The sequence below is a fragment of the Alternaria atra genome (assembly GCF_907166805.1).
Source record: "Alternaria atra isolate CS162 genome assembly, contig: 32, whole genome shotgun sequence".
NCBI classification, from domain to species: Eukaryota; Fungi; Ascomycota; class Dothideomycetes; order Pleosporales; family Pleosporaceae; genus Alternaria; species Alternaria atra.
Genome location: NW_025091331.1, coordinates 1966403 through 1988311, shown reverse-complemented (window position 1 = coordinate 1988311; position 21909 = coordinate 1966403). Strand labels below are relative to the sequence as shown.

The 21909-nt window shown below is 51.0% G+C and overlaps 4 protein-coding genes across 4 annotated transcripts; 2 read left to right on the top strand and 2 right to left on the bottom strand.

Moving 5' to 3' along the window:
* Nucleotides 1-4231: 4231 nt before the first annotated feature.
* Nucleotides 4232-5839, top strand: ALTATR162_LOCUS10420 (uncharacterized protein; the record flags this gene model as incomplete). The annotated part of the gene is made up of 1 exon (XM_043318056.1): nt 4232-5839. One exon carries the CDS (start codon nt 4232-4234, stop codon nt 5837-5839), a length of 1608 nt encoding a protein of 535 aa, XP_043173991.1.
* Nucleotides 5840-7048: 1209 nt separating this feature from the next.
* Nucleotides 7049-7899, bottom strand: ALTATR162_LOCUS10419 (uncharacterized protein; the record flags this gene model as incomplete). The annotated part of the gene is made up of 6 exons (XM_043318055.1): nt 7049-7163; nt 7216-7305; nt 7365-7515; nt 7576-7714; nt 7765-7834; nt 7886-7899. 6 exons carry the CDS (start codon nt 7897-7899, stop codon nt 7049-7051), a joined length of 579 nt encoding a protein of 192 aa, XP_043173990.1.
* Nucleotides 7900-9544: 1645 nt separating this feature from the next.
* Nucleotides 9545-12488, top strand: ALTATR162_LOCUS10418 (uncharacterized protein; the record flags this gene model as incomplete). The annotated part of the gene is made up of 2 exons (XM_043318054.1): nt 9545-9620; nt 9673-12488. 2 exons carry the CDS (start codon nt 9545-9547, stop codon nt 12486-12488), a joined length of 2892 nt encoding a protein of 963 aa, XP_043173989.1.
* A 75-nt stretch (nt 12489-12563) lies between these two features.
* Nucleotides 12564-20673, bottom strand: ALTATR162_LOCUS10417 (uncharacterized protein; the record flags this gene model as incomplete). Its single annotated transcript, XM_043318053.1, has 7 exons — nt 12564-12567; nt 12622-12691; nt 18000-18532; nt 18588-19296; nt 19412-19612; nt 19714-20285; nt 20339-20673. The coding sequence occupies 7 exons, from the start codon at nt 20671-20673 to the stop codon at nt 12564-12566; spliced, it is 2424 nt and encodes an 807-aa protein (XP_043173988.1).
* Nucleotides 20674-21909: the final 1236 nt, after the last annotated feature.

Sequence of the window (21909 nt, the reverse complement as noted above, 5' to 3'; positions counted from 1 at the left end):
TATAGCTATCATGCAACTTCAAAATGTAATGCAATGCATGACTACAGCTAACGCCAAAGCTTGCATGTTATAGAGATAAACTGTCGCACCGCCCTAAAGCTCTGCAGACCTGCCGTTGATTCCTCGTCCGACCCACCACGCCCTCGTACTCCTCGAGCACATCGCGATTGATACATATACTAAGCCGTAGCCGAATACTGTTTTAGCTGGTTGGAAAAAAAAGTTATGAGTTATGTGGCGTCCAAAGGACAGGGTGGGCAGGTCTTACACAGCAGGCATGGCAGGAAACAGGGGCTATCTGGCATGATACAGAGTACTAAGATCTAAGTCTAGGCTTCGGCAAGCGTAGTGAGTGCTACTAGAAAGACGCCGTCGTTGCACGCGCGCTCGAAGGGGGAGAGGGTCTGCATATTTTGGGGATGCAGTTGTCGTACGGTTGTACAACGAATGGCTCCTTGCATGAGCACTGCAATTATTAGAGCCGTAGAAAGGTGCTACAGTTTAATCTCCAAGGATGATGAGGAGTTCGGATCTTCCATACTCATGAGCGCTGGGTAAGGGAAAAGCAGAGATCTGATGGTAGCTATGCTTACTATGGTACTACGCTCTCTAAAGCTGCATGCCGTCCTATCATCGAGAATGGCCCTTATATCTCTTCGCGACGCCATCCAGTGCGCCCGCCCATAGCAAGCCTATGGCCGGTGCGGGTCGGCTGTCCTCCCTGCTTGTGGTGGCAATTCCTGACTGAATGTTTACTTGTCTTGACGTGATACATCCCACAAAAGGGAAGTGATGCAATCAGCTGATTGACTGCGTCTTTGCATCATTTACTCAGGCTAAGAAGTTCTATTCATCCTGGGCTCTTGTTATGAACACATTACCAAAAGTTGTAAAGTGTGCCGGGACGCACGGTGTAACGGGACGCTTTCTCTTCCGGACCCTCGGATTACCCCTAGTGTTCTTGAATACAAATAAATGCAACGCGCATCTATTCTGCAGCGCTCGTTCTCTTAGCACATCAGTCTCCGACGTCGAAAAGCGCGTCGTTAACTGTGCTGTCGCTCGTTCTGCCAACGCTGTCACCGACTCTCCTATAACACTCCCCTGTTGATTCGCGACAGTACATATCTGCGAAAGGGTCGGTGGGCCAGAAAGAAAGCCAAAATAGCGAGGATCAAGACTGCAGCCTCGAAAGGACGATTTAGGGTAAAGAGGATAGGTCCCGGCAGTTTCTCCGCGCAGATGGCAAGATCGTCAAAACAGGTCTGACCGGACGTGCGCTGTTAGCAGCACTTGGCACGCGGATAGCCTGCAGTAGCGTGCTGAGGTATCTGTGTATCGTGTCGTAACGAATCTGACACTATGCCCTTAGCAGGTAGACTGCTAAGAATAACTGTGGCTTGTGCTGGCTGTCAAGTGTCTGCCCTCGTGCACCCACTGTGCACTTAGGCACTTCTCTCCTTCTCGCTAGTTATGATGCAGGGCGGCTCAGCGCTCTGCCACTTTGCTTGTAGCGCCAACGAGCCCATCTATCGTCTTCGTGATGCCGCCTTCAACGCTGCGGGACAGCCTTGCGGCTAGTATGCTGCGCGCACGTTCAGCCACGCCTTCCCCGCCTAAAGTCTAATGCGACGCCGTCACTACATCAAGAATGCAACAACAAGCGCTACCTCTAGGTTAAACATCGTTGCAGCTTCCAGTCTGCTATAGACCTGCCTACCTTAGTACTAGCTCTTTATCCTCCCTTCTGCGAGCTGACCTAGAAAAGGAGCAGGAAAGTTAGTTGCTACGCTCCCATCAGGCTGCCGCGTGAAGCCTTGTCTCGTTCCCACCACGCGGCCACCACACACCCACACGAGTCGATGCGGCTTCTCAAGTACGAAGGAGATGGCCGCCTTACGATTACTAGCTTCGACGATGACGCGATACCCTGTTATGCGATACTTTCACACACTTGGAGGGCAGATGCAGAGGAGGTGACTTTCGCGGACCTTGCAGGAGGCGACGGCAAGCACAAGTCTGGCTACGAAAAGATTCGCTTCTGTGGAGAGCAAGCACAGCGAGATGGACTGCAGTACTTCTGGGTCGACACCTGCTGCATCGACAAGTCGGACAAGGCTGAGCTCTCTTTGGCTATTCAGTCTATGTTTCGCTGGTACCAAAACGCGGCGAAGTGCTACGTATACCTATCAGACGTATCGACAAAAAAGAGGGAAGCCGACAGCATATCCACCGAGGTCACTTGGGAGCCAGCCTTCAGGTCAAGTCGATGGTTCACGCGTGGCTGGACGCTCCAAGAGCTTCTCGCGCCAAGCACAGTTGAGTTCTTCTCTCAAGAATGGGAGAGGCTTGGTGACAAGACATCGTTAATTTCATTGATCAACAAAACTACTGGCATTCCACACCAAGTATTTGAAGGAGGCACTCTTTCCCAGTTCGACGTCAACGAGCGCCTACGTTGGAAAGGGGACAGGAGGACGAAGCTAAAAGAGGATATGGCATACTCAATGTCAGGCATATGTGATGTGGATATCGCGCCTGTGTATGGCGAAGGCGAAGAGGAAGCGTTCAGACGACTTCACGATGAGATTCGGAAGCTGAAAGATTGCCTCCGTGACCTACGTTCCGGTGATCCTCGTGACGACAAGAAACGCATTGAGGATACAAAAGGAGGACTGCTAGCAGACTCCTATCGCTGGGTCCTCGACAACACCACTTTCCAGCAATGGCAACAGGACCCGCACAGCCGGCTGCTATGGGTGAAAGGAGATCCTGGTAAAGGCAAGACGATGTTGCTCTGCGGCCTCATCAACGAATTGCAAGGTTCGATGCCCCAAAGTGCCCTACTGTCGTACTTCTTCTGTCAAGCGACCGACGCGCGCATCAACAGCGCTACGGGCGTGATAAGAGGACTGCTGTATATGCTCGTGGATCAGCAACCGTCACTTATGTCGCATATCCGCAAAAAGTACGATTGTGCAGGCAAAGCCCTGTTCGAAGATGCGAATGCTTGGGTAGCGCTGTCTGAAATCTTCACAAGCATGACGCAGGACAGGGGGCTGAAGGCAACTTATCTTGTCGTTGATGCTCTCGACGAATGCGTGGTGGACCTGCCCAAGCTCCTTGATCTTATCGTCCGTACTAGCACATTGTCTCTTCGTGTAAAGTGGCTCGTGTCAAGTCGAAACGAGAATCATATCGAGGAGAAGTTCAAGTCGGTCGGTGATGAATCAAAGCTGAGCCTGGAGCTGAAGCAGAACGCGGAGCAGGTAGCTCGAGCTGTAGATGCATATATCGACCACAAGCTGTCTTGTCTCGAGTCACACGGAGAAGCGGATCTGCGAAAGCAGGTGCGGGATGAGCTGCACCGGAAGGCGAACGGCACCTTTCTTTGGGTAGCTTTGGTGATGCAAGAGCTTGAGAAGCCTGAGAGCTGGGACCCTCTCGCCGTGGCTGAGGAAGCGCCAGCGGGCTTACATCAGCTGTACGATCGCATGATAGAGCAGATCCAGCGGCTGTCAGCAAGGAATGCGGATATCTGCCAGTCTCTACTCTGTACTACAGCTGTCGCATATCGTCCGCTCTACCTTGCTGAGATGGGCAGCCTGTGCAGGTCCGAAGGTCGAGCTGCAATGGTAGCGGAGACTGTAAGAAAGATTGTAGCCATGTGCGGATCGTTTCTCACGGTTCGCGACGAACAAGTCTACCTCGTTCATCAGTCAGCCAAGGACTATCTGAGCGACAAGATGCGAGCTAGAACCCTTCCGTCCCAGAGCGAGATGCACCATAGCCTGTTTGCTAAGTCACTCGAGCTACTGTCTAGCAAATTGAAACGCGACATGAGCAATTTGGTCAAGCCGGGCTTCTCGATCGATGAAGTCCGAACACCTGATCCTGATCCACTGGCGACCGCGCGCTACTCGTGCATCTACTGGGTTGATCACCTGTGCGAGTCGAAGCCTGAATCTTTAGCGAGCAGTGTCATTGAACTGCAAGTCCTAGACGCAGTCGACGAGTTTCTAAGAGAGAAGTATCTCTACTGGCTAGAGGGGTTTAGTCTGTGTAAGAGCGTAGGGAAAGGCGTCGTCTCGATGGGAAAACTGCGGTCGCTGGTGCAGGTGTGTCGCATAAGATTTACATGCCTTTCGTTCGACCTAGACGCTAACGCTGGCAGGAGATGTGTGACCATGATAGACTTGCGCGGCTCGTTCAAGACGCATGGCGATTCATTATGTACCACAAAGGAGCAATCGAGGGTTACCCTCTTCAGACCTATGCATCCGCACTCCTGTTCAGTCCGACAGGTAGTCTGATCAGACAGCTGTTCCAGCACGAAGAGCCAGAAGCAATCAGTATTAGGCCAGCTCTGAGCGATGAGTGGAGCGCGTGCCTGCAGACGCTCGAGGGCCATAGCAGTGTTGTCAGCTCGGTGGCCTTCTCGCACGACTCGACCCGGCTGGCGTCGGCGTCTGGCGACAGCACCGTCAAGATGTGGGATGCGAGCAGCGGCGCGTGTCTGCACACGCTCGAGGGGCATAGCAGATATGTCAGCTCGGTGGCCTTCTCGCACGACTCGACCCGGCTGGCGTCGGCGTCCTACGACAGCACCGTCAAGATGTGGGGTGCGAGCAGCGGCGCGTGTCTGCACACGCTCGAGGGCCATAGCGATTATGTCAGCTCGGTGGCCTTCTCGCACGACTCGACCCGGCTGGCGTCGGCGTCTGGCGACAAGACCGTCAAGATGTGGGATGCGAGCAGCGGCGCGTGTCTGCACACGCTCGAGGGCCATAGCAGTGTTGTCAGCTCGGTGGCCTTCTCGCACGACTCGACCCGGCTGGCGTCGGCGTCCTGGGACAGCACCGTCAAGATGTGGGATGCGAGCAGCGGCGCGTGTCTGCACACGCTCGAGGGCCATAGCGATTATGTCAACTCTGTGGCCTTCTCGCACGACTCGACCCGGCTGGCGTCGGCGTCCCACGACAGCACCGTCAAGATGTGGGATGCGAGCAGCGGCGCGTGTCTGCACACGCTTGAGGGCCATAGCGATTCTGTCAGCTCGGTAGCCTTCTCGCACGACTCGACCCGGCTGGCGTCGGCGTCCCACGACAGCACCGTCAAGATGTGGGATGCGAGCAGCGGCGCGTGTCTGCAGACGCTCAAGGGCCATAGCGATTATGTCAACTCTGTGGCCTTCTCGCACGACTCGACCCGGCTGGCGTCGGCGTCCTACGACAGCACCGTCAAGATGTGGGATGCGAGCAGCGGCGCGTGTCTGCACACGCTCGAGGGCCATAGCAGATATGTCAGCTCGGTGGCCTTCTCGCACGACTCGACCCGGCTGGCGTCGGCGTCCGACGACAGCACCGTCAAGATGTGGGATACGAGCAGCGGCGCGTGTCTGCAGACGCTCGAGGGCCATAGCAGTGTTGTCAGCTCGGTGGCCTTCTCGCACGACTCGACCCGGCTGGCGTCGGCGTCCTACGACAGCACCGTCAAGATGTGGGATGCGAGCAGCGGCGTGTGCCTGCACACGCTCGACGTTGGCAGAACTCTCCACGACTTGTCCTTTGATCTCACTGGTTCTCGCCTCTACACTGAAATAGGCACTATCGACATTCAGAGCCTAGAGACTTCTAGCAGGATGGATTTGGCAGAACCTGCGCGCCCTATGTACCTAGGCACTGGTTTTAGCTCAGACGGCATCTGGGTCCAGCATGCTGGCAACAACATGCTGTGGATACCATCTGAGTATCGACCGTCGCATTCGTCTGTGTGTGGGACTATGGTTGGTGTGGGCGTTGGGTCTGGAAGAGTGTGGATCTGTAGTGTAGACCTTTAGGTCGCTCGTATGTTTGTCGCTATGAGGACAGGTCTGTCCTTCTCTTCTCAGTCTCTTTTTGTAAACCTATACTCGATGAAGAGGGATGGGGATGCACACCAATATGTAGTCCCTTTATTGCCGCCTAGAAACTTGGAGAGCCGTTAGAAGAGGTAACTGCCGTTATGTTACATTACTCAACAACTCTAGGATAGGTCTCGCTTTTTCTTTGCTTGATTTTTTTTGGAACTGAAGAGAAGGCACAAGTAACTAAGGGTGGCATGATAGGGTCTTAGGACGTGTAGGTACGATGCAAGCAAGTTAAGTATGTTGGTGTACACGCTTGCAGGAAGCCGCTGGCATACGCCACAGTTATGTTTAGAAACTGACTGGATATGGAATAGCCTTAAATTCATTACGATAGCGTACTGCGACATATGAACACGCTACTGCAAGCTACTGCATGCCAAGAGCTACTAACGGTGCACGGCCGGCTGGACGCGTTTTGACGATCTTGCTGTTTGTGCGGCGAAACTGCCGGGATGTATCCTTTTTACCCTAAATCGACCTTTCGAGGCTGCAGTCTTAATCTTTGCCATCTCGGCTACTTTTCTAGTCCACCGAGCTCTCTACAGATATGCACTCTCGCGAACGAACAGGGGAGTGTTATAGAGGGGTCAGCCGACAGCATTAACAGAACGGGCGACAACATATCCAACAACGCGCTTTTCGGCGTCGGAGACTAATGTGCTAGGAGAACGAGAGCTGCAGAATAGATGCGCATGGCACTCGTCTGTATTTAAGAACGCTAGGGATAATCCGAGGGTCCGGAAGAGAAAGCGTCCCGTTACACCAGGCGTCCCGGCACGGTTGGATTGACATTACGGCTTCGGATCTAGTATATTGAAGGCAGGCACGTTCACGAAGCAGCCGTGCAGGCTGATATTGACTCACAAAACAATTTAGGAAGAAGCGCAGCCAGCTGAGCCTTCTAGCGTTGTCTACCCCGCAACTTTACAGTATATAACTAGGAGATATAGGAAGCTCAAATGCTTTTAGCCTAGCCTAACAAAACCGGTAAACCACCTTTGGATGTTTGCAGCCTTTGAGTCCTCGAAACTTATCTCCTAGCTAAGCAACGCACCCACAAATCATTTGAAGCTTTCGTCAGTCTCGAAATATGATTGCCTAGAGGTCCCAACGCCCGGAAGACGTTGATTCACGAACATCTTATGAGAGAATCTTATCTAGACCGGTGACCAGCGTGACGTTGGTATACCAAGGAGTCTTGAGAGACGGTTCGATAAAATTCTCACCTCGAAGGTTACTTGGAACGATAGGAGTACTGCACTGAATGAGTAATTCTTCTGATATCCTGGAAACTGTAGTGTACGTACCTTCCAGCCGAGATGCCAAGATGTTGAAGCGCAGTTCTTATACTTCGCACTAAGTCGTTGTACACACTTTCCGACCAGTCGTGGTTTTCACTTAGTAGCATTAGTCAAGTTGTAATAGAAGGTGGAGCGAATGATTGGGGACTTCATACGGAGTCTTAACCAGGATTATTGCCTTCCCCTTTGCGAAGAGCGACTCTGAGCCCTTAACCTCATCGACGAAATCCCCAGTGAAAAATGCGTCGGCTGCCTGAAGAGGTGGCGTTACAACGAGAAGAAGGCCATCGGCAGATGAAATCCGATCTTTGAACCATGTCAGCGGCGCGCGGTATGGTGTAGGTCTGATTGATGATAGTTAACTACCTTTGATAGTGACCCTGTGTCGCGGGGTGTAGAAGTACAGCTCCTCATTTGTGTCCCTTAATTCTTGCGCAGCCTTTTCGTAAGAATCTATGCCCTTTTCCTGCAGCTTCGCAAGAGTTTGCAAATCTATGCCACCAAGCTATCGCCTGTAAGCCGAAATTCTATATTCGATGATCGGAAAAAGGTTACCATGTAGATCAGATTCCCTGTAGCTGTGTTGGCTCCAGAGCCGACCACGGCTAGGGTTTTGTTGGTTGGACTACTACTTTCAGCATTGGGGAAACAGATTTGTCAAAAGTGCCATACTAACCTGGTCGTAGCCATAACGTCGATTGTATTGATGCAAGATCGTAATGTTTCGCGGGAACATATGATCAGATTACCCCTCATGCGGCGCACGGTCCCTCAAGGTGCACGGACATTACGGTAATGAACATTTTCGTAGAGATTTCGAGCTTTAAACCCTAACACGGTTCCTATATTAGCGAACTTCACAATAGCAACGGGTGATAGACTACAGATAGTTAATTCACTTTCATATGTGGTCACTAATCCTAATGCGAGGTTTTCAACCTTGAAAACATCAGGCTCGGGAGACAGAAGGGGTGACGCTGTCCCCGCGCTTAATATTGGATCATGATTGGCTAAACTGGCCACAAATCGGCACGTCGGAGTGCATAATAAGAACTAGCATGCCATTACGAACTGGGACTAGTGAGGTAAGCCTGCGGCACAGGCATGCGCCGCTGAGGAACGGCAGGTACGATCTTTCCTGTCCCAACTGCTCCAGATTACAACAGTTCGAGTCTGCTTCTCACAGCTTCATTTGCCGTAGGTTAATCATCGTTACGTCGCGGGGCAGACCGTCCAAATCGAACGTGATGCTGGAGTTGCGCAACAGACTACGGAAACTTAGACGGAAAGAGCTAGCTCCTGAGGTTAGTACCTGTCCGAATCAACATTGCAAGCAAGCCATGGAACCCACTCCTGACGTTAAGATCTCTTAGAAACCTCCCCAGCGACAGTTCCCGCAGGTCCAAGTGCCAGCCACCGTACGAACAAAGCCCTACGGACTCTTCCTTCTCAACGAAAACGAGCTGCCTGAAGACTCGAAAGACCATATAGGAGTGGATATCGTGGCTATACATGGACTGAATGGGGACGCTTATACAACATGGCAACACGAGAACGGAACTTTGTGGCTCCGAGACCTGCTTCCGAGTGCTCTTCCAGGGTCTCGCGTATTCACCTATGGGTATCCATCTGAGCTCTTTTGGAGCAACTCAGTGGCCACCTTACGAGACTATTCCGGGAATCTCTTGAACTCTCTCAAAGCCGTTTCGGAAGGAAAACAACGTCCGATAATATTCATCTGCCACAGCCTTGGAGGCATAGTGTGCAAACAGGTAAGAAGCTCGCCAGTACTGTACCAATAAGATCCTGACCTCTCTTTCAGGCTCTTGTTCTAGCACATGAGGACGACCATTTACACGGTAGCATATTATCTGCTACTTCAGCTATTGTTTTCTTTGGAACACCACACCGCGGTTCGAAAGGAGCCGATATTGGAAAAATAGTGGGAAGAGTCGTCAACATGTGTTCCCGCGCATCTCGGATTGCAGGCATAGCCGGGTCTATACGAGATGACCTTCTCACAACCCTGGGATCTAATTCCCAAGCACTGAGCGATCTTGCCGTTTCTTCCCGAAACCGTCTGAGAAACTTAGAGATTGTTACTTTCTATGAAACGGAGACAATGCCCGGGCTTTCCGAATTGGTGAGACTATTTCCAGAGAAACATATATCCATAAAGTAGCTCCTAACATGGCATCAAATATAGGTAGTTGATCAAAATTCCGCCATAATGGAAATACCAGGCGAAGATATTATACCACTTTTCGCGAATCACAGAACGATGTGTCGTTTTGAAGGGGCAACGGATGACGGTTACAGTTATACCTTAAATGTCATGAAACGATTGACCAGAACAGCCCTCTTAAACCGAGAGATGGCAATGAAAGCAGACCGCACATCATCCAACCAGTGTATGTAACGAAAGACAAATTACGGGACAGCATCAGCTAAGCAATTTGTCAGCTTTAAGTGAAACTGAAAGATCTTGTATGGTCCTGCTGAACTCAATCTACCTTGCAGAGTACAAAGCACAACTACCAACACCGGTACAGGGGACCTGTAGCTGGATTCTGAGCCACCCTGCATATCTGGCCTGGCTAACTGCTGAAGAAACAAAACTACTTTGGATCACAGGCGAACCTGGCTGTGGCAAAACCATGCTCTCTGCATATCTGACAGACCACCTAAGACTGGATCGTGCTACTTCTGCCAAGTCTCAAGTCTTTTTCTTCTTCTGCGACGACAAAGTCAAATCTCAGAGAGATGCAAACGCTATACTCCGAGCTATCCTGTATCAAATCGTACAACAGCGCCGAAAACTCATCAAATACGTTAAAACTCGATTCGAATTGGACGGGCCTAGTCTTGCGAACTCCTTCCCAGCGCTCTGGGAACTTTTCCTGAAAATAATTACCGATTCCACATCAGGCGCGGTCAGAATCATAGTAGACGCGATTGATGAGTGTGAAGTAAAGACGCGCAACAGCTTCCTTAACGCCATAATGCGGCTAGTAAACGAGCCACAGGATGTACATCCACAGTCCCAAAACTGCATTAAGTTTCTGATAACCAGTCGCCCATCGCTCGGCAATTCATACAACCTCACGGGGTTGATGAAAAATAGACTACCAATCGAGCAAGATCAGGGCAATGTCATCGAAGACGTGAAGCTGGTCATTCGAAGCAAGGTCGGCGAGATTGCGAACAAATTCCATTGTGACGACGACACGAGGAGCTATCTAGAGCGAGTGCTGTATTCCAGGTCTGATCAGAGTTTTCTCTGGTTGAATATGGTATTACATAGCTTGGAAACAAGTCCAAAAGCGTCAAAGAGAGATTTCGAACGAATCATCGACACGTTCCCCCAGAACCTCGAAGCTACCTATAACAGATTTTTACGTGGAATCTCATTTGGAGATCGAGAAGATGCTGGGAAGATACTACGTCTGCTCATTGGAAGCTCGAGACACTTGACATTGGTGGAGATAAACACTGCGTTCACGATTGATCAAGACCACAAATCTGTAGCCGATGTGGTAAATGATTTGCAGATTTCTATCAGCTCAACGCTACAGAACGTTGTGGGGTCCTTCGTCCGCATCAGAGAGATGAATCAGATCTCCCACGAGGACTCAAAAGTTTCGCTCATACACCAGTCCGCTAAGGAATATCTAACAGACCTCGCACTTCGTTCTCCAGACGGGTCAGTACAGAGCCTTGCAGTTCCTTTATCGGATGCAGCGCTGGGCATGTCACAAGCATGTATACAGTATCTGCTCCTAGAGGAATTCCAATTGGACATTTTTGCGTCAGAAAGAACGAGCCTCGAGACCAATTCGCCCAATTCATATCACTCATTGCCATACGCGGACTTCGATGCAATGGCCTCAGGCGGCCCTCTCGACCCAGACGATCATCTCGGCCTAAATAACTTTTTTAAGGACTCGCGCGATTTAGATGAGGAGCAATGCACTCTGATCGCCCAGAAATACAGGTTCTTTGATTATGCTGCGACACATTGGGCAGAGCACTACTCCTTATGCGAAGACATCGCCACGAAGTCTGTCCGAGAGGCCGTTAGTCGATTGACGACGACTCCCAGCTACGTGTTGACAAACTGGTTGAAATACTACTGGATCAAAAATAACATAGAATACTCGTTTCCAGATACTTTCGAGACAATTGAAGTAGCTGCATTCTTTAACCTAGCTATGCTGCTTTCCGAAATTATAAAGAAGGCAGAGTTTGACAACGATGCAAGAAAACATCAGGCACTATTCTGGGCAGCGAGGATGTCCTCTCTAAAGTGTATTAAGGTGTTGCTTCAGCATGGCGCAAACCCTAATGGCATTGGTATCGACCGACAAACACCCTTAACTATATCGGCGCAGTATGGCCATGTAGATGCTGTCCAGATGCTTCTCAACGAGCCATGTACAGACGTTACTTCCAAAGGCAAATCTGGAAGATCAGCACTGTCATTTGCAGCGGGCAATGGCCACCTAGAGGTTGTTGAAGCCCTGCTTGAATATGGAGCGTTCAGAATAGACGACCAGGATAACGCACGTTGGACGCCACTCTTCTGGGCTGTGTCAGGAGACCATGAAAGTATTGTGCAACTATTGCTGAAGCAGCCGTTGATCAATATCAATCAAGTTGACAAACATGGGCGCTCAGTACTATCCTGGGCGGCGGGGGAAGGCGCAAGACGAGCTCTGAAGGTCTTACTTCGACACCCCTCTATTGACCTCAATCTCAGGGATGTCGAGGGGCACTCTCCACTGTTGTGGGCTGCGAGGAATGGTCAAAGTGAAGTGGTCAGTACTTTGATGCACAAAACAGGGATTGATAAAGCCGCTAAAGACAAAGACCTACGGAATGCGATCTCCTGGGCATGTCAAGGAGGGCATACTAACACTTTGCGCACTTTACTCAAGAATGAGTGTGGCGGTGAAGATGACGTCGATATCGACGCTTGGACGCCATTGTTATGGGCACTCTTTGTCCGGTCCCCAGCGACTGTGGAAGCGCTTCTTTCAACCCGCCGCGTCCAAATCGACCGCCAAGACAGCTACGGTCGTACAGCTCTGATATGGGCTGCGAGCTATGGATATCTAGACGTGGTACAACTGCTAGTGTCATGGAAAGCATCTCTACTTATCAAGAACCAAGGAGGATATACGGCTGCTAATGTTGCAAGGATGGAAGGGCAAACTGAGGTTTGGGAGTTTTTGGAGGCCCAGCAAGGCAAGGAAGTAGAGACGAGTGTCGATGAGTGAGTAATACTACGTAGTTCTCCTTCGAGACCCGCGCTCCCAGGAAAGCCAGCCTGAGGTAAAGATTGTGGTTCTGGCCTAGCTGATATCGGTAAGTGCTGGGACTCAATAGGATAAACGTGCTCCAAGAACGTACGGAATGGATCTGTGGCCGACAATTTTCCCAAGTAATTCTGAATGTGTAAACACCTTCGCATTTCTAAATCCTACTGCGGTAAGTTAGCATCCAAGTCACCATTACTTTTGTATCTGGCGCGGCATCGCAGCACGCGCTTGCTGATGCGTATGATGATAAATGGGCAAACGAAAGAGGCTGCGGTGCTGCTAGAGCACGTCGTTAAGGTCCAGAAGACTACGCTGGCGGCCACGCATCCATCTCGTCAGCTGTCAGAACGTGCATTGGCGCACATGCAGATTAGACTATGAAGCCAAATTGTTTGATACAATGCTTTCCTTTCTGTTACCTTGCAATCATTATGTTCGCCTATGCTTTAGCGACGAAGACGTGCTAGCTGAGTCACGAGGCCATGTATTTCTAGGTTTAGCTACTCTCTGCGTTTCTAATCCTGTCACTAAGCGCCGGAGGCTGACACTGCCTCGTCCGAAATTGCCGCTGAATGATCGCCCGCCGCAACCCTACATGATGGATCAATGTCATTGCTGGGCGGGTCTGGCGTGCTGTCAGCGGTGTGTGACGCGTAATCTCCAGAATCCTCAAGCTCGTCTGGTGTTTTGCGCTTTCCCGTTGTTCGGCGAGGGCCAAAAGGCGGCATGCCATGGACGGTTTCTGCGTGGCTCCAGAACGTTTCCTCAGAGCCAAGTGTGCTTTGGCAGTGCGGGTGCGGACAAACAGCTGGAGGAACATCTAGTTGAGCTAGATGTTTTCTCATATGGGTATGCAGATTGAAAGCGCTGTCAAATTGCAGAAAGCGATCAGGCAACGGCGCATTCGTATCGCCTAAGCATAAGAGGCAATGCCCGGCAACTATAATCACACCATCAAGCCGGATGATGCCGCAGAAGTTGTTGAGTTCCAAGAGGTGGTATAGTTCAAGATGCTGTGACCACAGCTCGTCTGAGCGGCACCATTCGTCGTGCTCGTAACAGTAGTGCATCTTTGTCAGCATAGTCCAATCGTTAGGGACTCGATGCTCTTCAGAGACGTGATGAGCAAGCTTCTCGTAACCCTGGAAAATCTGGAGGCACGCATTCCATAGACACTGGTGACTGCGTATATCGTGGATATGCCTCGTCACATGAGAAGAGTTGGTCCCGCAAGATTTTCCACGGAAGCTGAAATTGCAGTCGTACCAAGCACAACGGTGAATGTAGGCGAATTGACGGTCCATGTGTTCTCGTGCATGTTGTATGTGTTGTTTGCGAGCACAATGAAGTAAGTGCTCATTCATTCGATCCGGCCTTGATCTGCCATCGTTAGTAGAGCACACAACATAATGCGGAGTACGTACCTCTTGTTGTTCTTATGAAACTGATGTCCACACACACCACAACGGTTCTCCTTAGTGGGTGAAGCAGAAGCATAGGCGTACCGCTTCTTCTCCGGACGAGAGATTTTCACCATTGGCTCGAGTATGACATCGAGCGAAATCTTAGTTCCTTCGGCCGCGATATCAGCTGCTGTAGCGCAGCCGGGGTAAAGCAGTCTCGACATAGCTTTCCGTTCAGGCTCAAACTTCAATAGAGCTTGCAGATATCGCGATGGAGTACGTAAAGGCTTTGTTGTGGTTTGTCCAGAAGTCGATGATGTTGCAGCATCGGAAGAACTAGTACTCTCCCCCCCGAAAAAAGCCTCCCGTTGCTTACGGTACGCGACTTTTCGGAATTGCCGTCGTATAGCATACTCTTGGCTTGAAGTTCGTTCCAATAAACTCACTTCCTTAACAGTCTTACTAATCTCCTTGGCTTTTGGTATGACACGGTCGGTGAGTTGAGATCCGGGAGGCATTGGTGCAAGAAGATTCCTTTTCGACATCATAGAAGTGTTTTCGTCAATGAGTTTGGTCTTTTGCTCTCGCCCATGGATCATGGACTGGCTATCAACTCCCACGATGCCGGAAATGTAATACAAGACCGTATCATCGTTGGAATGACCCATAAGTAACCTCCTCTGAGCTGGAGTTGCCGTCTCTTTTAGATGGTCAGTTGAAAGCAAGCATCATATCATCGTGTGATACATACTCTCTACTGCTACAGCATAAGCCCTGCGGAAGCAATATGCACTCAGCCTGTCTTCGTACCCAGCCCGTTGTCCAAGACCCTTGATCATGTTGTTGAAGCAATTGTATGTGAGGATATCGTTTTCGGAGACTATGCCGTTGTGGCAGATACCTCGAAGGATAGGTCTTTTCTTCGCCTCCGGCTTGTAGCGATATTTGTACAGTTTACTACCTGGTGGCAGTTGCTGTGCTGCAACGTCTTGGAAAGACTGACAGTCCGCAAACACTCCGTCTGCTAGTGCTAACGCCAAAAAATGTGTGACTGGACATAGAGCTCGCGTAGGTTCTTCGTAGAGAAGCATTACAGGTCTGTTTTTTTCTTAGAGTTGAGTCTTTTGCGCTTGGAGGATCCTTGCTTACGAGTGCTTTTTGTTGTTGCGGTGTCCTTTTCGGTTGCGCAACTTGACATGAAGAAGAAACCCTACGTATTCTTCATTTTGGAAACGTACGAGAGTGATGTCACCATACAGGAGCCCCTCATTACTGTGTTTCCAGGCTGCTGATTCGATGATTTCTCCTGGGCGACTGCCCAAATATGTCATGAGGACGATGGAGAAAGCCAACTGCAGACGTGCACGTGGATGCGCAAATTGATATTCGTCGCACACCCACATAAATTGGATCAAATCCTCAGCGACGAGCAAAGGAGCCACTGGCTTGATATAAGCCCCAGTTCCAATCTTCTCTTTATGTACGAGCTCTTTCGTGATGTAGTTCTCTAGCTCCTTGTTCTGCGCGGAGCTATATTGGTAACCAGTGTATAATTTGATGGCTCGTTTGAGTGAAGACAGGCGGTTTCGAAGAGTAGTGTCTGTGATGTTCTCGTCCAGCTGGCCAGTTCTTGTTGCAGCAAGCCAGAACAGGTGCATCTTAATACGGTACACAGCGGGTGCTTCTCCAAACTTAGGGTTTACGGGTTCGTCAGGGTAGAAGGTTTCGAAGAATCTAGCTTGTTAGCAAAAGATTTGCACCTAATGCCAGCCCTTGACTTACTCTATCCAGAGATCCATAGTGTACTTGTGTGACTTGTAGCTTGAAGGAATCAACATAGCTTTCACGTCTTCCTGCGTGAGCGGAGTCGGCTCTTCCTCGAGCTGAACAAGAGAGTGCAAGTGCGCAAGATCTTTACTTTTCTTCTTGGGCGCCATAGTAAGCACACGGAGAAGTTAGGACCGTAGAGGGAGTAGCACTGCAGCTGAGACAATGTGAGGAGGACAGGAAGGTTGTGAGCCCGATCCTGGCGGCAACTCATCCTTAAACCAGTGCGCTGCTATTGCAGCGAGTACTGTTATACGCATACAGGAATGGTGAATGACTGTTAATGGTCATTCGGGGCTATGGTGGTGGGGGCTGCGGACGGAGTCGCGATTCCTGAAACGGGTAACCGAAGACCAACCTCAGTTAATTGACCTCAACACGGCACCGTGAGTTTTGACGGATGGCGAGGGTGAACTAATTTTCAGTGTCCTATGGTCGTATGTGAAGGAACAAGGAGTTTTTCCATTATTATACTCGGTGTATAACAACTGATGATCACAGCTGAGAACACATTCTTGGACAACAGCTCGTTCGACGCTTGTCATTCGTACATGCTCTTCTTGTAGCCATAACTCAAGGCATGTTCGACCATGGAACGATGCTTAGACAGAGCTTTGAAGCGGTGGTAGCAGGCGTCGCACAGCGAGGGGCTGGCGAGCGTGATTTACGAACGGGTTCGGTGACGTGGACAGAACGCTGTGCTGTCGGATAAGCTGTCCGTCGGCATACACGTCATGGTGTAGAGTTGATAGCGAGAATGAGCGTATAGCTTGTTGTGTCGTACTCGTGATCAGCAGCGCGAAGGGCGGCAGACTGAGGCACAGTCGAGAAAGCGTCATCTCTATGCGCTGTCATACTTGCGCGGACCCGACTAACCCAAAGTCGTGTCCTACAATCATAATACTGTGGCTCATGAAGTATGGCACTGAAAAGAATCGCGGAGAAGGCGATTGCAAGACAAGGATGTCACGTCAATAATCACGATGCAAGTCCACGCGAGAGAGCGTGTCGCGTATGCGCCTGCAGGTCCAGCATGATCGCCGCCGCTAGGCATCGACGCCACGATCCCACACCCGTGCCACCCGCAGGATCTAGCCCTGCACCGCCACACTTGTCATTTCTAATCCTGACATCTTCTATCTTGTTTCCATCCAGCTCCACATATCCTGCATCCATCTTCCATCTACCGCTACGTGCGGGCGGCAAGACACGGCACATCAGGCATCAAGACACGTAACACGTCCCACCAAACGCGCTAACACGTTGTCACATGCTCCATTAGGCGTCCAATCAAGCTGCGACAACGAGGTTGTTGGGCAATAGGTAGACGGGTAAGAGTCATACTTGATTCCCGAGGCTAAATACCTCAGCGAAAATTGGCCACAAGGCTTCTGTTGAGGGAGAAGTGTGAGTAAGAAGGCGAACTGGGAGCCGGGCGATGTCCGTTGATTCCGTTCGGAGTCCGTCGGACCACCAATTGCAAAAGAAGGCCTTAAGATGAGAAATCAGGACGAGACAATAAGCCGGAGGCCGCGGATTAGAAAGTGAAGAAGTTTGCAAGACTTATCGGTGACGCCATACTAGACCTAGGTAATCTCACAGTGTACAGTAGTCTCCCGTACTCGGATACTATACCTACAACGGTCATAATAGCGGCGCGGTTGCCTGGGCATATGCGAACGTCTGTCTAGGCAGCCAGTGCACGCGCCCTTTTCTTCATAACGTCGCGGGTAAGGCAATCCTACTAGGCATCACATACGGAAGGGCGTTGCGAACGAGACTAGAGTGTGCATCTTTGTTCGGGGCGGAAAGCCAAAGCCAACCTTGACCTCATGCAACGAACGACATGATCATGCAGCATGCTAGAGCTTGAAGCAGTTTGTTTGTTTGTTCTTTTCTAATTCTGAGTGGCATATTCTGTCCTTCATTTCTCCGGTCTGAGTGAGGTATCATCGAATCCTATCCTCCATTTCTCCCCTATCCAATCCGTCGCAGTCTTTGGTATCATAGCTTTCGTAGGTGAGCATGTACCAGCCATGCTTAGGGTGCGCTTAGAGTAAAGTAAAGGAAACATTACAGTTTAGAGTGGTACAGGTAAAACGCTCCAGTAATATGTACAGTGAGCGACAAGTTATGAAACAGACAACGAGGCAAGGAAAGTGCGCCGTGGAGATGTACCCAGTGGCCTTAACACTGATAACGTGAAGAGACCCAAAAACAGCTCATAGTTACCTGTGACTCTGCTGCAGAGCCATAACAGCTTGCTCTAGCTGCCGTAGTCGTGAGTCCTTCTCCTCATTCTCTTGTCGAAGACGCTTGATCTCGGAGCGCATCTCGTCATTGCCACGGTCTGAGACGCCAGAGTCAGAGCCTACTCGCTTGCGCTTCAGACTCAGATCCTCTTCCTCACGGTACTCCATAGGGCGGTTGTAAGGTGACTCCGAAGCGCGTGACTCAGCGACGGGCGAACCTTCCATCTCGCGCCTGACCATGTCGCGGCGGATTATCAAGCCATGCATATCTGCTGACATTGATGTTCTCCGGTGTACGCGGCGGACATGCTCAGCCAGGTTCTCCTTCCGCGTGAAGCCGGCGCCTGAGCTGCGTTTGCAGTCGTGGAAGGGGCAGAAGAGTGACTTCTTGGTACCACCGTGCATCTTGTGAACTTCACGTTCGTGACGAAGAAGGCCACCGCTGTAAGTGAAGCCTTGGAGCTTTTCGCATCCCTTGACGTTGCACTTGTAAGGTCGGTCATGCTTGTCCATGTGCTTGCTGTGGCAAAGTCAGTTCAAGGTCTTTGTTAGGATTTTTGGGAAGAAACACTCACCTCCATTCACACTTTCGGTCGAAAGATGTACCACGGCATTCTTGATACTTGCAAACCATCTTGCCGTCTTCGTTGCGCGGCGGTTCTTCGGCGCGTTTGTAGCTGTGGTTCTTCCGTAGTGATCCGTCATCGTCACCATCTTGTGAGGAATCCACAGAAATCCCTCTGCTGTGACTTCGTGGCGGGCTTGTGATTATTATCGGTCGTTCGCCAGCAGTTGGAGATGTTAGGGGAGACCGAGGACCGCTCATGCTGACTGGTGTAGGCATATCGGTGAGCGAGTTGATCGAAATATTTCGCTTATGCTCGTGCGGGACTTGCATGGGAGCAGGATCTGGCGATAGCTCGGTCATGATGTCTTGAGGGTATATGCTGAAGTATTGGGGGTCAAAGCACTGCTGCTGGGCCTCAGGTTGGCGACTTGGTCGATATATACCAGAAGACGCGAAGACAGTTTGTGGCTGAGCAAAAGGATTGCTTTCCGTCGCTCCGGTGACTCTAACTCTCGGAACTGGAGTAGATGTGATCAGATGACGCGGACTGTCTTGAGGTGGCAACGTATACTGTGGATGCCAAGAATTATGGTGGTCGGAGCCCAGATGCGGAAAGGCCGTTAGAGGTGGCGCAGCAATGCCTGGATCTTGAGGCAAATAAAAATTAACGGGCGGAACTGCCTGATAGTCTTGGGCGGCAGAGCGATAATAAGTATCTGGATTTGGATCTGTTAGCTGCAGCTACCTAGGTATGGATTACTCCAGCCTGAAACCAGGGTAGGTAACCGTTCGTGACTCAACTCAAACGGACACGGGACACTAGGCACTTACCTGGTCGCGGCGATGGCTCCGCTCCTCCAGCCTGACTGACCCTCAAGACTGGCAGCCTGCTCGTAAGACCATCCGAACTCAGATCGGGCTCCCAGGTTTCCGTGTTTCGTGCCTGGAACAGATCATGGCCCACATTCCCGTTTGTCGCACGCGTCGCATGCTGCGGCTGTTCGCCAATCAGCTCGCGGCCGAGGCTGAGGTCTGTAATGCGTTAGCACCGATCGACTGGACAGCCACAAACCTTAACAACTTGTCCACCTAAGTAGGAAGCCTCATTGGGCGAGGAGAAATGTAACACATACAGTCGGACGATGCACCCGTATCCCACGAAAGATTGAGGTTTTGCAGCACTGCGTCGTATCGCACGCGGTCTTTGTTGCGATTCGTCTGTTCGTCATAGAACATCCAGCACACTCCCCAAAGTACAGCTAGCGAGGGTTTGATTGTCCATGGAAAGGTGCTGAGAGCTTGGGGCTTCTCGGCGAATTCAGTGAACCATGCTAGTAGTTTGCGCTGCTTCTTGTCGTGATCACCGTGGAGTAGCTCCTTGAATACTTTCTGTGCCAAGGCCCCGATGAGGTCTGTCTGCAGTCGCAGCAATAGATGTTCATAGTTGGCAATGAAGTTTTCGTCAAGGATAAGTCCAGCGTCAAGCCCTTGGGCCAAGAGCCAGTCGTCACTATACTGCCGGCGACACTCCGCAAGCACGTTGATCGCTTCGTGTACTGCCACGAGGATCTGTATAGTTTCGTTCAGGGAACAAGCCTCAAAGATCGGCGCATTGTGGTGTTTGAGGAAAAGTTTGTTGCTACCCGCAATAGACGAGAAGGTATTTCCTGCGGCATGGAGCTTGCCGTCGACCGAGCGAAGCATACTAGGGCCGGAGGTTTAGTAGTTGAAACTAAACAAAAGTTTACATGAACGTACTGTTGCACCTCATCCCCTAGGTTTCGACTCGCGGGAGCAGCCGAACCCGGCGTCTGCAGCTTGCGCGACGATCGGTTCAGCTCCAGATTCTTGTGCTGACACTTGCAGATGCGATGGGCGACACGACGCGACTGCTTCGCATCCTGGACGCTGATCCGCGATAGACCGTTGGCAATACTTCGGAGGCTTGGCGAGACTCTGCTGCCAAGAGCGTTCGCATCGATTGAGCCTTTGAGCACACGCGGCTTGACACGTCGACGAAGCTGTTTGACAAATTGAAGAATTCTAAAGGTGAGGATGATGCTCGTTTGCTTGTTGCGCTGTTGGATCGCCATTGCTAAGCGAGACGGGCGGTCCGAAGACGTAAGTAGAGACGTGTACGCAACCTTCGCCTCTTGCGTTCATGGCTAGTATGTATATACTTGGAACATCCAAGGGCGGAGCAGACTGGAGAGTGCCTGCTGGTGAGCCTGCCTCGAGGAAAGGGGAGGGTCAAGCCACGTTGTATGGCCACACCCTGTGTGATTCGCTGGCTGACAGCTTGTTGAAGTGCACAGCCACGACAACCTGCCGCTTGTTAACCTGGGGCATCTACGCCAGGCCCAACACCGATTTCTCTCGTCCTATCGTTTCTCCAGCCTGGTGAAGACAAGGTTGTGCATTGTATCAGTAGTGTGGCGCAGCTGCTCTGTCTGTCCTGCACGAGTGCGCTATAGGTAGGCACCTACGAATGTGCCGTGTTGAAGTCCTTTGACCGCCATCGTTTTGTCGCTGCCTTGAGAGAAGCCTGTGTTTCTCCAGAACCGGTGTCTGCTTCATGCGAGATATTCAGAGACCATCGGGAAGTCTCGTTGATCGCTTGAAGTGCGTAATCCGATTCGTCGAGATCTGCGGCCAGGATGTAACGAGGCTCCCCCCGCCATGATGGTGCAGCAGCCTTCCGAAACGAGCTGGAACATAGGTTCTGCGTGACGTCTCATCGCCGAATACGATTGTGACTGATCTACGAGTCAAGAGGGCAGGATTGTAAAGATCAAAGCCTGGATGGTCGTGAAAGTGGCGTGGAAAGAAGCAAGCGTTCAGACATGGAATGTGCGATTACCCTCATTGTCCTTGAGGGCTTCGTTTCACACGTGAAAGCTGCGATCCTCGAAACTCCACTATAACAAGACACCTCGCGCGGACAGCATCCCAGTGTATAACCCGGCGTCACACGAAACATCCCCACACCTCCATGCCGAAACATCGCGACATCTTCGCACCGAGTTCAAAGCCGGATGTCCGAATATCCAAATGCAGACCATGTGTGCGAACCCTCACTTGTGGCATCAGAGCTTCGGAAGCTTGTTTCCTCCAGGCAATGCATGAACAGTTTTGAATCTTTGGGCGGAGAGTTGGCATACCGAAACCTGAGAGGCCTCAGGCGAGCATTGTGTCAAACACGACCCGAAGCGCAGTATTTCAGTTCCTGCAACTAACTCGCACTCCTCCCTCCATTCGTCAATGGTTTGCTCCGTGAGCGTTATGTGTAAGCTGTCAGTTCTCGAAGCATGTTGAGTAATAAGCGTTGG